Source organism: Gopherus evgoodei, chromosome 3 (assembly GCF_007399415.2).
Source record: "Gopherus evgoodei ecotype Sinaloan lineage chromosome 3, rGopEvg1_v1.p, whole genome shotgun sequence".
Classification (NCBI taxonomy): Eukaryota; Metazoa; Chordata; order Testudines; family Testudinidae; genus Gopherus; species Gopherus evgoodei.
In genome coordinates this window covers 111,616,343-111,635,414 of record NC_044324.1, presented here as the reverse complement: position 1 = coordinate 111,635,414, position 19,072 = coordinate 111,616,343, and the positions used below count along the sequence as shown (strand labels likewise).

The following is a 19,072-nucleotide window of genomic DNA, read 5'->3' as shown; positions in this document are numbered from 1 at the left end:
TATAGTCCAGCAGCCTCATTTGCTCTCGGGCCTTGTCTTAATTTTGTTAGAAACTAAAGCACAGGCCATAAAGTTTCCATTCTCATCAGACCTTGCAGATTCTGGCTTGTGCTCCTTTGGGATATTGACTGAGAGAAGATAGTTTTGTGGGTTTTTTTGAATGGCCCCTCTGAAAGTTGTCAGTTTCAGCTGACTGGCTAAAGCAAACTAGGCACTGTGTAAACTCACCAAAAAGATGGTGCCTGTCCCAAATAGCTTACATAATCTAAGTGTTGTTGGTGTGAGAATCTTCTCAGTCACACATGCCTAGCTGAGATGTCATTCCTGTGTATTGCCACCTCATTTATTTGTGGTTTCATTTCAGATCTTGATTGAAAAGCTAGCTTTTCTTCCTTGCCTTCGCTGCTAATCTCTTGATTTATGTAAAGTGTATGGGGAGCCAGTCTGTATGAAAAGTGCATTTTAATAAAATAACCATTTAACCTGTTCTCACATTGTGATGACTTGTACCCTTTATTTATACTACTGTAATCAGGCTTCTCTTGCTTGCTTACAAAATTGAGTAAAGATGAAGAAACTTTCATTAGCTGTTCTTCCTAGCATCTGACATTGCTCTCCAAGTATGAGCGGGACCACCACTTATTGAAAATCAGATCTTTTAAAGATGTCTCCAGTTGGGCACCCACTTCTAAAAACTTAGACCAAAAGCTCTTAAAATAGAGAATTGTATATGTACCGTGAGAAATGCGTTAGGCTATCATTCAGTAGCCTACTTTGCACTAATGAAAAATTCACCGGTATTTGTAGTCTTATAAACTGAACTGTTGAGTATTTCCTTGAGGTCCCCAAACTGGGAGGTGTAGAAGTATGTTGTGGGGTGGGGTGGAGATAGGAGCAGAGCTCGGGGCCATTACCCACCCCAAACATACCTCTGTTCTCCCCCACCCACCCAGGCAGCGCACCTCACAGTTTGGGGACCTCTTCTCTATATACTGCTTCTCTGAATGTAGCTTCAGTTATGCTTTAAGGGCTCCAACAGGAATTAGGACCCCATCGTACAAGTCACTGTACAGTCACCTAGGTTATCGGGTATTTACGATTGTGCCACTAGGGGAAGCAGTTTACACTTGTAGAAGATTTTGTTTGTTTACACAATATAGCGACCATCGTCTTGTAAAAGATTCATGTAAGGCTTGTTTGGATGAGATACTTTTTCAGAATTATTGTAACTAAAAATTCAAGTAGTATCCTTAGGTTGCACAAAAACTTCCCTAATATTGAGAATTGGTGTCATTTACACAGAGTAGAATGCTCTGTCAGAGCACTACAAGGAAAATCAGATTACAGAGAAGACTACAAGGGTTAGGATCGCTTCAGAAAAGGCTAAAAAACTAATAGGTCCTATTGGTCATCCCCTTAATGTGCATGTTATGGAAAAGTAGTCATAAGACGATAGTTAAAGTTGCAACAGAGACTTCAGTTTTCACAAAGAGTAAAGTAAATATTTCTTGAATTTCTAAATATACAAGAAAATGAACAACGTAGTTTCTCTGGATAGAGTTTCTGTTTTTTCAATCATTTATGTGAGTTTCCTTATTTGTATGGGTAGAAAAAATCTTTATATTAAGCTTAACATCTTTGGCCCAATTGTTCTCCTAGGAAGCTGTTTCTGTGATTTGCTGATTCATAGATTCCAAGCCCAGATACGACCATTGTGATCATCTAGTCTGATCTAATTGGTAGTCATAGTCACAAAATCTCAGGCCTACCTCATATATGTTAATCAGTTGCATTTTATTATTGTAACAAGCTCTGAAATGGCTTCACATCCTTACTTTAGTTTGAGAAAGCATTTTCTAAAATGCCTGTTTCAAAACAGACTTGTTTGGTAAAGGCCAAACAGGATTGTTTGGTGGAGTTTCATCTTGCTGGAGTTATTTCAGTCTCTGTGTGCTCTAAGCTGATAAAATGCATTATGGACTTTCAGAATTACCAGTGTATAACTGCTTTCTTTTTATTTGTAGGTGCCTTCACTTGATGAAATTGTTGTCTGATTGACCTTCTCACACCTTTGGTCTTCTTAGTGGACAGTCTATTCAGCCATGTCGTACAGTACAGGCATTGTTGGGGATCCTACCCAGCTAGCTCAACATATAAGTTCTAATATCCAGAAGATCACCCAATGCAGTAAGTTGAATTAATACATGTTCTTTTAATCTAACCTATTGAAAATACTTCCATACCTGTAGCTATGCAACAAAATTGTGTTGATGTTAAAGGAATGCTATCAGTTAGAGAATCACATTTCTGTGTAACTTTGTACCTCCTGTGCTTGCACATAATACTTTTTAAATTACGATAATAAATTATTGGCATTTTTATTCATGGGGGGGTTTGTTTGTTTAGCTTGCATACTTCATACATCTGACAGCACTTTGTTTTTGTCAATTCATTGTATGTTGTTTCTCCCTTCCTGAAAGATCCCTATAAGTATCATCAGGGGAAAAGAACGATGCTACGTGTTTTAAAAGTTGAGGGCATGCTATTTAAAAGGTACTCTAATTTTTTTTAATCCAAATACAGAAACTGACTCCTCTTCTAGTGGTATTAAACCACACATGCCATGTGGGGGGTGGGGTATCATGCTTTTAAAAATGCCTTTATGCACTAACTCTTGATATTGACTCAATAAGAGTTTGCTGTTTTCGTTTTCGTCTCGGGAAAGAGACCATCAACAAAAGTACCAGCTTGTGATGGTGGCTTTTGTGATAAGCACCACTGCTCACTAGGATTACCAACTCATTTCATGTAGTTCATCACCTTTTAGCCATTCTGGAGTGTCAGGCAACCTAAAAGTGGCAGAGCAAGGGGGAATGATCTTTTTCATCCACTCTCTAATACCATTACAAAACTCTAAATCATCAGCACCTCTGTCCTTGCTTTTTTTTCTTTGTAAAGAGCCTAGTTTATATTAAACATAAAATTATGTGAATGTAGCCCTTTGAGTTACTAATTAAAATATAGAATTCTATATCTTTCCTCTCCTCTAACTTGCGTTTTATTATTTATTTTTGTTCCATGGAGGGACAGCCATTCCCAAGATGAAACTCTGTATGTTAGGCTTTAGCTTGGAGCACATTTTTATAACAGAATAAAATAAACCCCTAGAAACAGTTTCTAGCTCACAGACTCTTGAACGGTTGTAACAGTAATGTCAGTAACAAGTGAACTTGTAATACAGACAATGATCTAATACGGGTGACTAGTTTTGTTTTTTCAAAAGAGAGAAAAAGGAAGAAAGTTAAATTCTTCCTTTTGTTTTCAAACCACAGATCTGTAAAACATGTTTTAATTTACTCCCGTAAATAACTCAAGCAGTTTTTCAGGTGCTTCCTCACATACAGCAACCAACACTTCTGAGCCTCAGTAAAGCAGAAAATATTATTGTAGAGTAGCCCTCTTGGTGAAGCTGCTGATGGTTGAAATTAAAGCACTAACACTATGACCAAAACTTGCAAATATAGTTGCCTATGGATATACTTAGCCACCTAAATAAAAGTGCTTGATACGTTTGTTTCCTGAGGTGCTATACACCTATGGTTCCCATTGTGACTTCAGGGAATTGTGTCCTACATAGGGGGCAAAGGATGTGAGAGAAATGAAGCCCTGGCTTCCTTGGTTAGCCTTGTAACTAGGGACTTGATGGTAAGTTAAAATTCTTGGTGCCCACCAAGAGGGTGATAAAACAATAAAAGTGACAACCACTTTGTTGCTGGAGTAACTATCTGTGTGGAAGTAGCTGTGAGGAATCCGTTTGTTCTTCCATACCAGCACATAACTTCCCTCAGTGTTCTATTGAGGGAAGTTGTCACTGTGTAGGGAGAATAATAGTTCAATCTGATGCAAATAATTGTATAGGCAAGATATTTCTGAAAATGCATAGGACCAGGTTCTGCTGCTCCTCTTCACACTGAATAGCTCTTCACTGGGGCCAGGATTTCACCAAGTGTCTCGACTCATTGTAAAGTCAATGGGAGTTTAATCATTAACTTCAGTAAAGCCAGAATTTTACCTCGATCTCAGTGGGGCTACATATACTACTCACCATGAGTTAGGATGGTAGTTAGGGTTCAGTTCTGAATAGAAGGGTGATTTTTGTTTCTGACACTTGTTTATGTGTGCGTTGAGATTTGTCCCTACTCTTTTTTTCAAAGAGTTATGTGAATCACATAGCTAAGGACTTACACGTGGTTTGAGCTTACTGGCCTAACAATAAACCAGAGCATCAAGATATTTGAAATTAATCAGTGTTTACTAAAGGAACAGCCATTTTAAAACACCAGCGGCTTCAGAGATCACATATGCTCAATTACATGCTAATTGAATGACCGCTTTAGTGAATCTGGACTGAAATCCATTCAGAATACAAAGTTAGAAAATATTCCCTGTTGCTTTAAGTTTTTCTTATTGACTTCTTTGCTTATGAAAAGATGAGCTCTATCTTATTCATTCCTTGTTGCATATGTTTGGAGGGCAACAAAAATCATATTGTTGTTCTGTATAACACCTTGCCTCATATTTAGAGAACCATTTTACAAAACTATCCTCAGCTAAATGTTGGGGTATTGGGATAGATAGGGAACCGGAGACAGAATAGGGAACAAGCCTGAATGCATTGTGTGTGGGTGCATATAGACTTATTTTGGGGGCTAGAAGGGGAGGTTTTGGCACTATTTAGTTGTGGAAAATTCAATACTTGGAGAGTGTTATTTGTGTAACTATTGTAACTGAAAGGGAGGGGATAATTTTTTTTGTATAGAACTGAATTATAAATCACAAAAACAAGATATGCAAAAATTCTGTGCCTCTCTGCTGCTTTATCACATACAAGGGCTTGAGTCTTTCTAATTTTGTATTTATTTTCACTAAGGTCATTTTGTTACACTAGAAGTATGTCTGTTGAGAACTCTTTATGATGGACTAAGGAAATAAGGGGATTATGACACCACAAGAAACTGAAACGTGAGCAACTGAAAGAGTCTGTTTAAAAGTCACTTGGTTCTTTATTTGTTGAAGTCAAATTTTTGACAAATGTGAGAACGAGAGAAAATCAGAGATGTTTTTTGTTAGAGAAATAACACCCCCATCTCTTCAAATGGGGACTGAAAAAAGCTTCCATTTCATTTCTGGACTCTCCAGCGTGCCCGTGGGCTCCCCCCCCCCCCCAAGGAACCTAACCAACAAAACAAACAAACAAAAACCCTAGGAAAATTAGTTTTTTAAAAATTTAGGTTTAAAAAATAAATATCCAAGCCTTATGAGGGAGGGAGTGTGTCTGTGTAGAAGCAGAAAAGTCACATACGTAGTACTTTTTTTTTTTTTTTTTACAGAATACCTCATATGTTAACAAATTAGTGCTACTGCCACGTGTTGGATTGACAGTGCAGGGTTCTCCAGTCTTCCATCTGAGCACAGAACTGGTAATCATAGCCAACAGCAGTGACAGCCGTCACCCACCCTGAGACACCACTGTGCGTTGCCCATCTCCTGCAGCAACCACCTCTAGGCTTGAGGAAGTAATGCAGTCTGCATTCTTGCTTACCTCTTGGCCTCTCTGCATTAGTTACCTAAAAATCATTATTATTTGTAGATAACTACCGACATAGCTAGTTATGAACAAATGATGTAGAGCAGAAAGGTTTTATATTCATTAGCAAACCCTGTACCATATAATCCTTCTGATTTCTTGGGTTCGAAATAAGGGAGTTGTATGCAAATTGATAGTGTTGCCTCTCACAGCAACTGTAACTCTTCCAGATCTATACAGTATTATAGAAAAATGTTGTAACTGGGCTGCAACTAGATGGACACTTACTAAATATGCCCTGATTGAAAAAACAAACTGGTGTGTATGTACATGCGTGCACACATGCATGCACAAAAGGGGAAAAGCTTTTTAAAATGTTCTGTGTAGCATCCCTTCCTCATTGTACTACCCATGTCCCTTTTCCCCACTTTGTTAATTTAAGTTGCAAGCTCTTTTAGACCATTCTTCTTACATGTCTGTAAAGCACCTACCATTTCGGACATTAAATAAAGTTTATTTTTTTTATAAGTATACTATTTCATTTTATTTTAAAATATTGTGTTTAAACTTAAGTGATGTGTTCTTGTGTGTGACAACTAATAGAATGTAGTGTCTTTTTATAAAATATTAGCACTAATACCATAGGGCCAGACTGTGACCTAACTTGCATGGTGGTAAACGCTTAGAAAGGACTGCAGCCTCCATTGGGAGGTGGTTATTTCAACCTCTTGTGAGAGAGGGCAGGGCAGAGTAGAATGGGAGTAGAGCTGCCATCACCCAACTGAAAAGCTTTGGTTAGTGTAGCAACATTGATGTGCTGGGAGAGGTAAACTGTATCATGTATAGGATTGGCACAGGGTACCCCGGACACCCCCCTCCCCCCTGCAACATGGGGAAACCAGGAGACAGACTTAGTGAACATTTAAATTACTACAATGGCACAGCTGCAGCACTGCAGGTATGCTGCTCTAGCACTTCAGTGTAGACACTACAGCACAGGGAAGGGTCTTCATATCACTGTAGTTAATCCATCTCCCCAAGAGGCAGTAGCTAGGTCGATGTAAGAATTGTTCCATCAACCTAATGCTGGCTACACTGAGGGTTAGGTTAGCTACATCTCTCGGATGTGGATGTTTCACATCCTTGAGAGAGACAACTATGCCAATGTAATTTTTCAGTGTAGGCCAGGCTTAAGTCTTCAGCCTTCTGGTTTGATTTAGGGGAAGGGCAATAACATACTGCCCAAAGCTTGGAAGTGCAGGGCAAAGCCCTGTGTACCACTATAAAATAATAGAAAATGTGTGGTGTGGCTGAGCTGGAGTTGGTTGGAAGCTCTAACTTTAACTTCCTGATTCTTGTGTGTGTAACCTCAAATTTACCATTCACATAGTATTTTTAAATGGAAAAAAAAGACTGTCAGGCTTCTGACCCATAGCTGATTATGAATCATATGGTTCTTATTGACTTGACTTTGCAACTAAATTTGTTCAGTACTCACAAGGTGACTGATACAGTATTTGACCTTGTTGCATACATTACAAAAGGAAACATAGCTGGGGGAGCATATGCTTTTTGGATACTATAAAGTGATTAAAATCAGACAGGTATAATCCTCGCTTGGGTAAAAGGAAAAAAGGAGACTGTCAGTCCTTGACATCTCACGAGCATTACTGAATTTTTTTCCCGTAAGGAGAAGTTCTCCTACCTCAGTCATTTACTGTTGATTTTGAGGCAATACAGCCATCAGTACGTATTGCACATACCTGAAGGTCGATATTGTTCTGAGAAGTCAAGTCTGTCGGATATTTTAATTATATTCCATGTGTGCTGGGAGATAAGATTTTTTGCTAAGTGTTATTAAAATGAGATGAATCAGGACTATATTTGCCATGTGACTTCAGTCCTGGCAAGTGTAAAGGTACAAAGGTTGATTCTTGGAAGATGGGAAACTTATGATGTCTTTTAATTGTTTTAAAATGGTGTGGTGATTGCTTCTTATGAAACAACTTTGACCATCTTCTAAATAAGGTCAATGATATCACATGGACATCTCCAATTTTATATAGGCAGAATTGCTCTTAGGTGAGGGGAATACAAATATGTATATGAGAGATACTTGAGTTCACGGATGTTTTGAAGTCTAAGCCGGTACAAAAACAGTTTCTTGTCTCTTGTCACCATCTTATCTATAGTTTTGTACAACTGTATTTAAAATTAGGCTTAGAGAAAAGCCAGGCTTTTCTGTGACAATTTTTTTACATACTGTTCTTAAAGTGTGGTTCTGCTCTGAAAAGTCTGTGTAAAAATGACACTTCTGTATGTAACAAGACTTTGAATTCACACAAGAAAAAACATCCATCTGTTCACATTAGTGGCAACAGTGTACCTCTGCTGTTTTTTATTCCTGCTATTTCTTAAGTGTTTGGTCTGTGGTATTGTGGTAGTGATCTGAGAATTCTATTCCATCATGTGCATCACAAACATAAATTCCAGTGCATGTGTGCAATCTCATTCACAAAAGGCATAATTTCATATGTGTAAATGAGGTCCTAATTTGACCTACATAACTCCTTATTAGTGGTGGTGATGCCCGAAAGAAGAAAAAATCCTGTGACTTTTCAGCCGTACAAGCTTACCTTTGCCCCTCAAGTCAGCGAAAAGCATCTGTTACTTGTAAACTGAGCCCTTTTGGGTTTGGAAATTGTTGAGGTGATATACATGGAGCCACAATATCACCTGTCAATATTAAGGGCACCAATGAGAGCAGACAGTCATCTAGAATTTTGGCCAAATGGTTTCTAATTTTATGGATTGAGCAAATAAATGTAAAGAGACCAACCTAAAGAGGAAAATTCTGCAGGGCAGCTTGTCCTCGTACAGTAGCATTAAAGGAAGAAGAAGATATAGTGCCTATCCTGGGTCCTTGCAGCCCTCCCACCACTGCCAAAGGCTCAAATCCAGAGCCTCTCTAAAATACATAACTGACTCACTTAAACGAAATCTCTTGAGAGCCCAAGTTCTTCCAGGGCCTTTATTTGCTCAAAAAAACCTGGTTATGCTACTACTTGGAGAACACCACCAAGTCTCATAAGTGCCTGGGAAGCTCTGCAGATCAGCCCTGTCCACCTTTGCTGAGGGAGAGCTGATTCTAATTCATAGGCCAGTGCTGAGCATTGCCCTTGGGCCCTACCTTAAGCATCCCATAACTAGGCTTGGCAAAACTGAACTTTGATTTATTTGTAATTTTGATGAATCATTGTCTATTTTTACACCTATTTTCACTTTAAAAAAAATTCCAGTTTCAGGAAATTATGAGGTGGTCAGATGGTAATTATTTAGTGATTGTAGATGACAAGATTCAAAAAATTAAAGCTTTATAACCCTTAAAACACCAATTGTCAACATCACATGTCAAATGTATATAAAGTAAATATCTTTAAATCTAACTCTGTTCTTAAGTATATCTTTTTAGCCTAGCTGTAAATTTTGATTATTGATAGAAATATGTTTCTGTGAGTTTCTGCGTGTATGGTGAAATGGAGTTGACTGATATTTCATAACAAAAATAGGTAATCCTTCTACACCCTAAAGAAGAGGTGGGGATGAGGGGAGTGTTTATGTCCCAGCTGCCAAGACCTAGTGCCCAAAGTTGTGGTCCTTTGAAAAACCACCATGGCCTGCTCCTGAATATTTATAGGGAGATGTAAAGTCAGCCTGTCTTCATGTAGGTCCATTTGCAACATTTCAGACCAGCAAAGCCAAGTGAGATTGAGCAGAACCATACGGTTCACTGTTCCCACCCCCCCCCCCCAAAAAAAATCCCGCAGCAAGGCAAAACAAGAATCCAGAGTCCTGATGAACTAAGTCTGTCGTGTACTTGTATCAGTAAAGCAAACCTTTATGAAGTCACCACCACAACAGAACAGGAAGTAGAATGGGATTTGGAGGCATTCTGGAACAAAGCTGGAAAGGGGCCAGTTTCTGTCCTGCAAACTGTTGTGTTTTTTTTTTTTTGTATGTGCAGCCCTCTGGGGGCATCAGGCCTTACCTTACAAAAGTGCCTGGCTGTGAGGGCCAGTGCATCTTTACAAAGTCACACTTGAGAAGATAAAATCTTCTTGGTAGCTGCAATTCTTCTATTACTGACACTTCTGCAGACTCTGTCAAAACTTATCCTATACTTTTTATGGTGGCCCAGAACGAGTCCAGGTCAGAAATTAGACTCAAGTGACGTTAACAGTCATTGTTACATATTTGAGTTGACAGTCTTGAGGTGTGTGATATGGTGGCCCCTTCCTGGGTTTCTGTGCTGCAGCAGGCCATGGCATTACCATTGCACATGTCTCAGTGTCCCCTTTTTGTTCTGGAGTTTAATAACTCCACACTAGCTTTCCAAGTATAAATAGCCCTTTTCAGGGTTAATTTGTTACAAAAGTCCCACAACCATAATCTAGAATTCCATAGTACAGACCAAACATTACATTCAGTCATTCAAATTCTGACAGTCCAGTACACACCAGAACAGCTTGGACGTCTCTTACCACAGTCCAGCACTCCAGTACAACTCCAGCATCTCTGGTCCCAGAGCCTTTAGCTGGCATGCTTTTCTGCCCCATTTTCTTCCCAGATATGGTTCCAGCTCCTACCCGGGAGCATCCATGAGCTCCCCCCTCCATTGTTCCTCAGCTTCTGCTCTCCACACTCCATTCCCCTGGGACTGCTTACCAGGGAACTCTTTCTGCCCCCTCCATCACGGGCATCACTTCCTTGAAGCTCTGCTCTTCTGAACTCTGTCATTCTCACTCCAGACTTTGTCTTCTGATCTCTCCTTGCCTTTGGACTCTCTCTCCTGTGTAACTCCCAGAGGCAGCCCCGCCCTCCACATTACACCAAACTAGGGTGAAGCTGGACTGGAACAGGAGATCTGGGCCCAATTCCATTTCAGGGATATTTAGAAATATTGTCTTTCCTCAGTCACAGACCTTAAATGTACAGGTCTACTGCATTGGCCCACTGATTTAGAGATTGTACCATCCCTTACTTTGGTGAAGTTGCCTTATGTCATTGTCACTTGTAGCATTCAGGTCTAACTGTTTTGTATATACTAAATTATAAAAGTACTAAATACTAATGGTAAATAAAAGATATTAATAGATGTGCAGAAAGTCCTAGTTTTTTGTGAATTAATAAAGTTGTATTCTGTGTAGTGGTGTTTTTAAAGGCAATTCACTTTAAAGTCTTATTAATTGTTGAAAAGTTTAATAATTGCCTAAATGTAAATCCTTAGCTATAATAAAATTAATATTTCAAACTATTCTGCTGATTACACCAGTTTCTTTTATTTAAAGCGTCTAGTATACTGAATTAAGATATAATTGAAAGGTCATGGGTAGTAAGGTATGAAAAAAAAAAAAATTTCTCCCCATGTCTCCTCCCCCGTGCCCCCCTCCCCCATTGTGTGGTAGTGGTGGGGTTGTTTTTGTTTTTGTCCCTCAGTGCTAGTATAACTATTATTCTGTCACTTCAAGTTCTTCCTATTCCTCAACCCCAGTTTCTTCAAGAGATACGTGGTATCTACCAGCCTATTCTAGCTGAGGAAAGGAGGAAATCTGAATTCTGACAGACATGCTGTGACCTTGAGCAATTGTTTAACCTCTGTGCCTTAGTTTCACCACCTTTAAAAACAGAAATGATGCCAATCTACCTCAAAGCAGGGTTGAGTTTAGGTCATCTTTGACGTATGTATGAGATGCTTTCAGATCCTTTAGTGAATTTATACTAGATCAATCCCCTGTTTAACTAAATTTTGTGGATATGTAAATTTCTCCAAATATCAGTTTAAAAAGAGAGTTATAAACGAATCCAGTAGACTTGTGTATATTCTGTATCTATCTATTTAATCAAATATTCAGGTCTAGGGAATAGTAGGAAAATGTTTTGTATCTGATACAAATAATGCAAACCAGCACCCTCACTCCCCCTATCCAAATAAATAAACCTAATTTTGGAGGTGGGGAGGGGCACTTTAGAAGCATTCGGTATTTTCAGTAGACTGCTCACAAGTGACGTCCTAAATTATTAGGTTTCATCTTCATCTGTAGTTGGATATTCCACTTATTCAAATTCTCATTGCCAGTTGAACAGGTTAAGTATTTCCACACACTGTTACCCAACCAGTGCCAGTAAAATGTCTAAATATTTGTGAAAGATGTGTGCAGTGGCATTTTATATACTGCTGATTTATCTTAGGGAAAACCCTTCTTAAAGCAGATGAAAGGGAAAATATAGTATGTACACATATGATTCTATGTGTGTACATGAGTACACTTCGCAGTTTCTACTTAATCTGCTTGTGCTCAAGATCTAGAAGTGACTGAAATTGACAATTTTAAATCTCGAACACTAATTTCACTGGCCCCCTGCTGTGTTCAGAATGGCAAATCTTGGACTTGCATCAGTGCCCTGTCTACATACTTTAATTTTTAACTGAGTTTGAACCAGTTACTGAAATGCTTAACTCTAAGTATGGCTTGGGTCCCTATTCCACATGGTTAATATTCAACTAGTAACTGTGACAGCTAATCACATGTCATCCTTGCCAGTGGCCTGGGCTACAATAAGGCTATCTTCCTGTAACTTGGGCGTAACACTGTTTTGTAATATCAACACATTCTCTCCTTCTCCTTCCCTTCCCCTCCCCTCCCCTCCTCCCCCTTCAGATCAGGTCTTTGTGCACTGTGACATCTCAATGTTCATTGCTCTGTTTGCTGCCGGTGTTGCTTTGGGTACATGTCCACTAGGCACTGTCTCCCCATTGAGGCATTATAGGATAGGTGCAGTTAGGCAATGTGGTTGATCCAGTTTTCAGAACCATGTCGTAGTGGTGATTTAAAAAAATCAAAGTAGAAACTACTGTTGTGCCCACAGAACTCAGTAACCATGTCACATGAGCGTCATCATCTGGCTACAGAAACATAGTTGTAATTATAACATAGCTGGGCTATGTGTCATAAATATGGTGCTCAGAAATAAGGTCTCACACTGTTTTTATGTACTTGCATGTTGTGGGCCTTTTTAAAGATTCTGTTTTTGGGCTGTTTTCCCATCACTTTCCATGTGCAAAGCTGTGCTAAAGTCTCAGATGGCATAGAGACAATATAATGATTTGACTCCACTCCATTGCCAGCCTAAGGCATAAGGGGCAGAGGTGGAGGAAACAGTATAGCCAGACTTTCTTACAACCAGCTGATATTTGGGTGATGGGCCATTGGCAGCTGGCATAAATTTAGATTCACTCTCAGGTTCTTCTAACTCAGTGGTCTCCAACCTTTTTATGCACAAGATCATTTTTTTCAATTTACATGTAACCCAGGATTTACCCTGCCTCTTCCCCGAGGTTCCTCCCTACTCACTCCATCCTCCCTCTGTCACTCGCTCTCCCCCACACTCACTCATTTTCATCAGGCTGGGACGGGGAGGGGGTGTGGGCTTTGGGCTGGGGCCAAGGGGTTTGGAGTGTGGGAGGGGCTCTTGGCTGAGCCTGTGGCAGAGGGTTGAGGTGCAGGAGGGGGTACGGAGTGGTGGCTTTGGGAGGGGGCTCAGGGCTGGGGTTTGGGGTGCAGGCTCCAGCTGGGCAGCACTTACCATGGGCACTTACCTTGTGTAGGAGATGTGAGACTTAATGCTAGACTAAATCCCAATTCTGTGGGCCATATTCTGATCCCCTTGGTCATCAGAGGTGGAACTCCTGTTGACTGCAGCAGAACCAGTATTTGGCCACATAATTATGGGGTGACTTTCTCCCAATTTATAAGCAGAAAACCAGACTGAATTCTGCAATTCTCATTTCAGGCCATATATGCTTTTAAGCAAGTCAAACTAGTTTTAAAGATGTAACTGAATGGAGAGTAGCTTTAATCAGCCAGTAGCTTTGTGCTGCAAGACTCTCTCTTCACAGCATCTCTAGCCTAGTAACTGAAATCTACCTGCTAAAATTGTATTAGCTCTTCTTAATGCAGCACTTACGTCTGGGGGTGGAAAGGATGAGGCTTGGGTAATTTTTTGCATGTGTTCTGTCAGCTGCTAGGAAAAATGCATTCTGTAATCCATACAAGTTTATCCTGTTTCCTGTCATCACTAAACAGCGCCTTGCTGAGCTCAGAGTAGTGACTTACTTTTTATAATGAATGTACATTTTTCAAGCTTGTCTTGTTTTTAAAATTGACTGACTTGGGATGCTGCCAAGATAGTAGGCCTAAAATTAATGTACCTGCTCTTTGTTTTTTTCCTGCATGTGTACTTGGGGGTTCCATGCTTTTCCATGCCCACCCTGCTCTCATATCCTGTTGCTGGATTGGCAGCTCTGGGTACTGAAGTGTTCTTTTCATAAAGCTTATGTAATAAAGACAGTAGTAATAAAATCTTTCCCAGACTGTTTACCGAAGTACTCTAATCCTGTTCTGGAGTCTTTATGTCCATTCAGTCCTCGGCTTTTAGTCTCAGGTTAATTCATTTTTTTTAAATGAAGTCTTCGCATTGCATGAGCACCTTTCTGCTTTACTGTGTCAAAACACGGTTCTTGGGAGAAAGGTATTTGTTTACTGAAAGGCAAGTGTGGAGTGGACATGGTTAGGCCTAACAAAGTATTGTTTGTGACTGTTACTTTTGTGATCTGCCCACTGGAAACTAGACTGAATTAAACTTGCTTCCCAAAGGCTTCTAAATAGCTAGCAGGTGGTCATAAAGGATTTCGATCGCTTTAGGTATCACACTAAACGATCACACTGGTACCATCTGGCTGTATTTATGAACATTGGACTGAACACTACAAGAAAGACTTCTAACCTATACCAATCTCCTGACCCATCCAGGGTTCATGTGTATTGTAATTTACAAAAAATCCTGCTAGCTAAAGATAAAGCTGGAACAAGTTTACCTCTCTGACTTAGTGTAACACTATTGACCAGTTGCCTGGTAGGGTTTTTAAACATCCCCCTGAAGTGTACGATAGCAATCAGTTTCAGAACTGCAATAATGGACTATATGAATTTAAAAAAAAAAAAAAGTGCATGGTCTTGTTTATTTTCCGAATTGTGAGCAACAAACCATTTTGACCCTAAGTGGGGGGGTGTCTGATTGCCTATCTGAGAAGCTGGAATTTTTCTTTACATACAGCCCTTGTTTTGTAGGGACTAAGTTTTCCCTCCCCCTGCCCCCATCATGTTCTCTATCTCCCTTCCAGTCACCAGAATGTTCAGGAGGAAGCTTTAAAACTACAGTACAACATATATCTTTGAAAATCGTACCTTTGGCATTTGAAACTAAATATAGTGAAAGTGCAGACTTTGTTCAGAGTAATTTACATATGATGGCCTCTGCTTAAACCTTCATTCGCTTCAATCGTCTATTGCAGTTAGAAAATTCATCCTCCAGATGGCAGTAAGGTCATCCAAACTGGTAAACTTTCCTACATCTGTCAAACAGATGTAGAGTGCTTAAAAACTTGTGTCCAAAATACATGCAGAAGTGTTTCACTCTGGAGATGAATTCTCAGTAAATGTTCGAGCACCTTGATTCTTATGTCCAAGGTATCTTTCTATAGGTATCAAGTATCAGAGGAGTAGCCGTGTTAGTCTGGATCTGTAAAAGCAGCAAAGAGTCCTGTGGCTCCTCATAGACTAACAGACGTTTGGGAGCATGAGCTTTCGTGGGTGAATACCCACTTCGTCGGATGCATTCACCCACGAAAGCCCATGCTCCCAAATGTCTATTAGTCTGTAAGGTGCCACAGGACACTTTGCTGCTTTTTCTATAGGTAGAATATCAGAAATAGTTTGTTTGCTTTGAACGTTTAGTACCTAGTAAAATTTAGTCTATAATAGCCAGTCAACCAACATCTTGATTAATTTCAGTGTCATTTGCATGAGTTACAAATTTAAATTATATTTTACCTTTAAAGTAATTACTTAATAATTAGGTATATTGGACCCCAAAAAATAGACATCAGAAATAACTATTGTGGTTAACTACCAATAAAGAGGATTTCTAGTACAGTATATTTCAACTTAGTAGTTCATTATTCAACACATTATTCAAAGGTTTACATTCATTTTCAGTAAACCTTGTCGGTATGTCTTAGGACACCATGTGCTCAAGGGGATATTTAATGTGACTTGGGCCCCAGAAGCTGTCTCTCTCAGACTTGCCAGCAGATGGCATTTGTTCACAAATTATGCTGTTGATTCAGGATTTTTTTCTTAGAACTTTCTCTAGGTCTGTTCTGTTTAATTTGATTAAATTTTAAAACCATAAGTTCTTTTTTTATATCAGTAGTTTAAACTACACAGAAATTCAAGTATATAAATTCACTTTCAAAGTTTCTGAAAGCTTATTTGTGTGTTGTTCAAGTTTTGATTTTTATATATTTTTTTAAAAAACTTTGCACAATCAGGTTTTTCCAAAATATTTAAGTACTTTCTATATTATGAGGATAGAAAGAAAACTATCAGTCACTTTAACAATACTGAATATTGGAATGTATATATTTAAAGCTAAACATATAAACGCAATATAATGATTCACTAACTGAGGACTCTTAAAAATATCTTTAAAAATCACTCAACTGCTAATGTTTTTTTAAAATGTTTCAATAAGGGATTCTCACTCATTTTTTGTTTGTTTTTTGTTTTTTTTTTTGTTTTATGTGACTGGATAAACACCTTGCTATAATATTTAGTTTATATAATAAATGTCTTGTAGACTTTGAATGTATAATGCCATGAATCTTTATTTTTCCTTTTCTTAAACAGTAAAAGGAGGCATCTTTCTCAAGCTCACTTTATCTAAATTTTGCAATTTTTCTTTAGTTCCTCAAAACATCTAAATTACATATCATGAAATCATCAAATCCAGAGCTCTTCCTACATCATATTTTCTGCTGCCTAGATGACTGCATGGGGATAAATGTGTTTTGGGGAGACAAGTAACTGTTGACTGAGGGTATGCTAATATAGATTCTCCCCATTAAATACTCTCCCTGTCTTGGCTTTCTAAAAGTGTGCCACTATGGAATCAGACTAGTGATCACATCACAAATAATAACATTGTAAAATAAAGCTCTGATTTCATTTTCTTCCCCTGCCTCACCCCAACACAATTCCTTAAAAGGAAGGCTCAGGTGCATCTTCATTTTGCTAATTCAGAGCTGAGATACATTTTGTGTAACACACTTAAAAGTTGGCATGGAGCTTTGAGTTTCTCATTGTATCCCATAAGATGATGATTTTTTTAAGCATTTGATCCAAATGTATAAATCAAACTTCAGATGTAACCCTCGATATTCATTTTATATCAGTACTACTTTAAGCTTAGGCATGTTTTGAGAGCTGTTGTGTCAGTAACATACTAGTTATGAATATTTATACACATATCAATATCGTGTCCGTCTTTCAGATGTTTGTCTGATATAGCACACACACACAGGATGAATAAACCAGTACACAGTTTTTATTGTTTCTTGAAATAATTGTAGATAAATTTGAGTTAAGGAGTCTGGCTTAAACTAACTTCATCCTTACATCACCACTTTCTGCCTAGATATTTCAGGATGTTGTGTTCTTTTTTGACATAACCTAGGATTTAATTTAGGCTTATTGAAAATCATTTTGCTTGGCCTATCACAGTTGCACATACACTTGCTGACAAAAAAAGTGTATGTTTTAGAGTTGTCAAGCAAAAATGCATAAAACTAAAGGGGGAAATATATCTAACTGGGTCATTAAAATCTCTCTTCCTCTTCACTAACAGCTGCAGAAATACAAAGAATACTGCATCAACTTGGAACACCACAAGACACGCCTGAATTGAGGCAACAGCTGTAAGTACTTTACATGAAGATCTCTCATTTCACGATATTGTAAATACTGCCTCAGTAGGTGACAGTGATTTTAGCAAAGTATTCAGCTTTGTTGGGGATGGGATGGCGGAAGTAGAACAGAAGTATTAAAGCTTAAACATGAAAAAATTAATCATCTGATGTATTTTTATAATCTTCAGGATCTTGCCATGCTAACCTATCCGACTGGCAGTTCTCAGTACTTCTGCTGAACATGTGCTGTGTTAAATGTTATCACAAACTGACAGCACTGGAAGGTACTAATTTGGCACTAAGGATTCAAAAACCTCCAGAACATTCTTTTTGTAGAGCACTCAATGTGGTATCCTCTGGAGGGAGGCGGGTGCTTTTGTGAGGTACTGCAAGAAGGCAAAGTGAGACTGTTAAACAATGCTAACCACAGTATCAAGTGAAATTACAAGGTGAACATAATCCAAAAATACTAGAGAAAGCAGAAGTGAAATAAGGCCAGTTGTCAGAAGCTACATTGAAGTTCAGCCCTCGGAATGTAGGCTTTCGTTTGTGTCCCATTGAAAGAGACTGCTAGCCATTCTGTTTCTCAGTACCAATGCTCATTTGACATGGACCAAACTCTTCTACCACTTTTATTCTTTAATCCTAACACAAATGTGCACAGGCTGCGTGTGTTGCATGAGCTCACTGAGTGAGAAAGTTGGCAGACATTTCTCTGTATCTGTTAATATAGCACAGTAGCCTTTGAATGGCAGGAGGGAAATGTACATTAGACCAGGCCTGTCACATTCATTCTGGGCAGGATGGCAAATTACTCTAATTACTCTGAACTAGGACCACAAAACTGATGACATACTACCCTGGATCCATAATGGATTTCCGACTGATGACAGTGATTGAAAGTAAACTCTAGCACTTATACAGTAACTAAACTCAAAGATTAGTTAAGTTCCTCTTGCACTTGGTATCATTCAGCATGGAACAGGGAGTATGAGGGGATGCTGCTAGGCATTCTAGTGCACATGCCTGTTTTTTAGCCATTTGCACATCGGATTGCAGTGATTATATTTTGAAAATTAGGCACATAATTGCATACCTACATTAGTAGAAAATCTGATCCTGGCTAGTATGGTTTGATCAGATTATGCCAGTGGCCCCCAAACTATTTACCTTGTGCCCTCTCTTTATCCCTGTCTGTGCCCCCTGAGCTAGGGCCAGGAGTAGGGATGCAGCTCTGGAAGGGAAGGGAAGTGGACCAGGGTTAAGTGGCCATGGCTGGGGCCCTGGCTGGGGGCAGGGCTGTAAGGGCTGGCCCGAGCCCCAGCTGTGCGCCACCTCCTTCCCTCCCCAGACATTCCTGCACACCCTTACACATGGTGTCCCACACTCTGGGGACCTCTACTTATGCAATGTTTTGTTTGGATTGAGGGTAAACTGGCTACAACTATATCTACAAAACCAACGTTAATCTGGTACGGTATGGGGGGTGGGAATTTGAATGTATACCAGAGGAATGATGCTCTGCTCCCTGAAACTGGGGAAGCCATATGCCTTTTGTTGTACAGATTTGCAACCTGGGAATACATGTAGGTCTCTGGCAGCTTCTAAATATCCAGGAA

At 39.2% G+C, this 19,072-nt stretch overlaps 1 protein-coding gene across 1 annotated transcript in view; it reads left to right on the top strand.

The window, feature by feature from the left end:
* Nucleotides 1-19,072, top strand: part of STX7 (syntaxin 7) — a 43,728-nt gene that overhangs the window by 8,101 nt on the left and 16,555 nt on the right. The window contains exons 2-3 of the mRNA XM_030556328.1: nt 2,025-2,187; nt 17,393-17,462. Coding sequence (XP_030412188.1) covers nt 2,103-2,187; nt 17,393-17,462 — 155 coding nt within the window. The 5' untranslated portion in view covers nt 2,025-2,102. The remainder of the gene's footprint in view (nt 1-2,024; nt 2,188-17,392; nt 17,463-19,072) is intronic.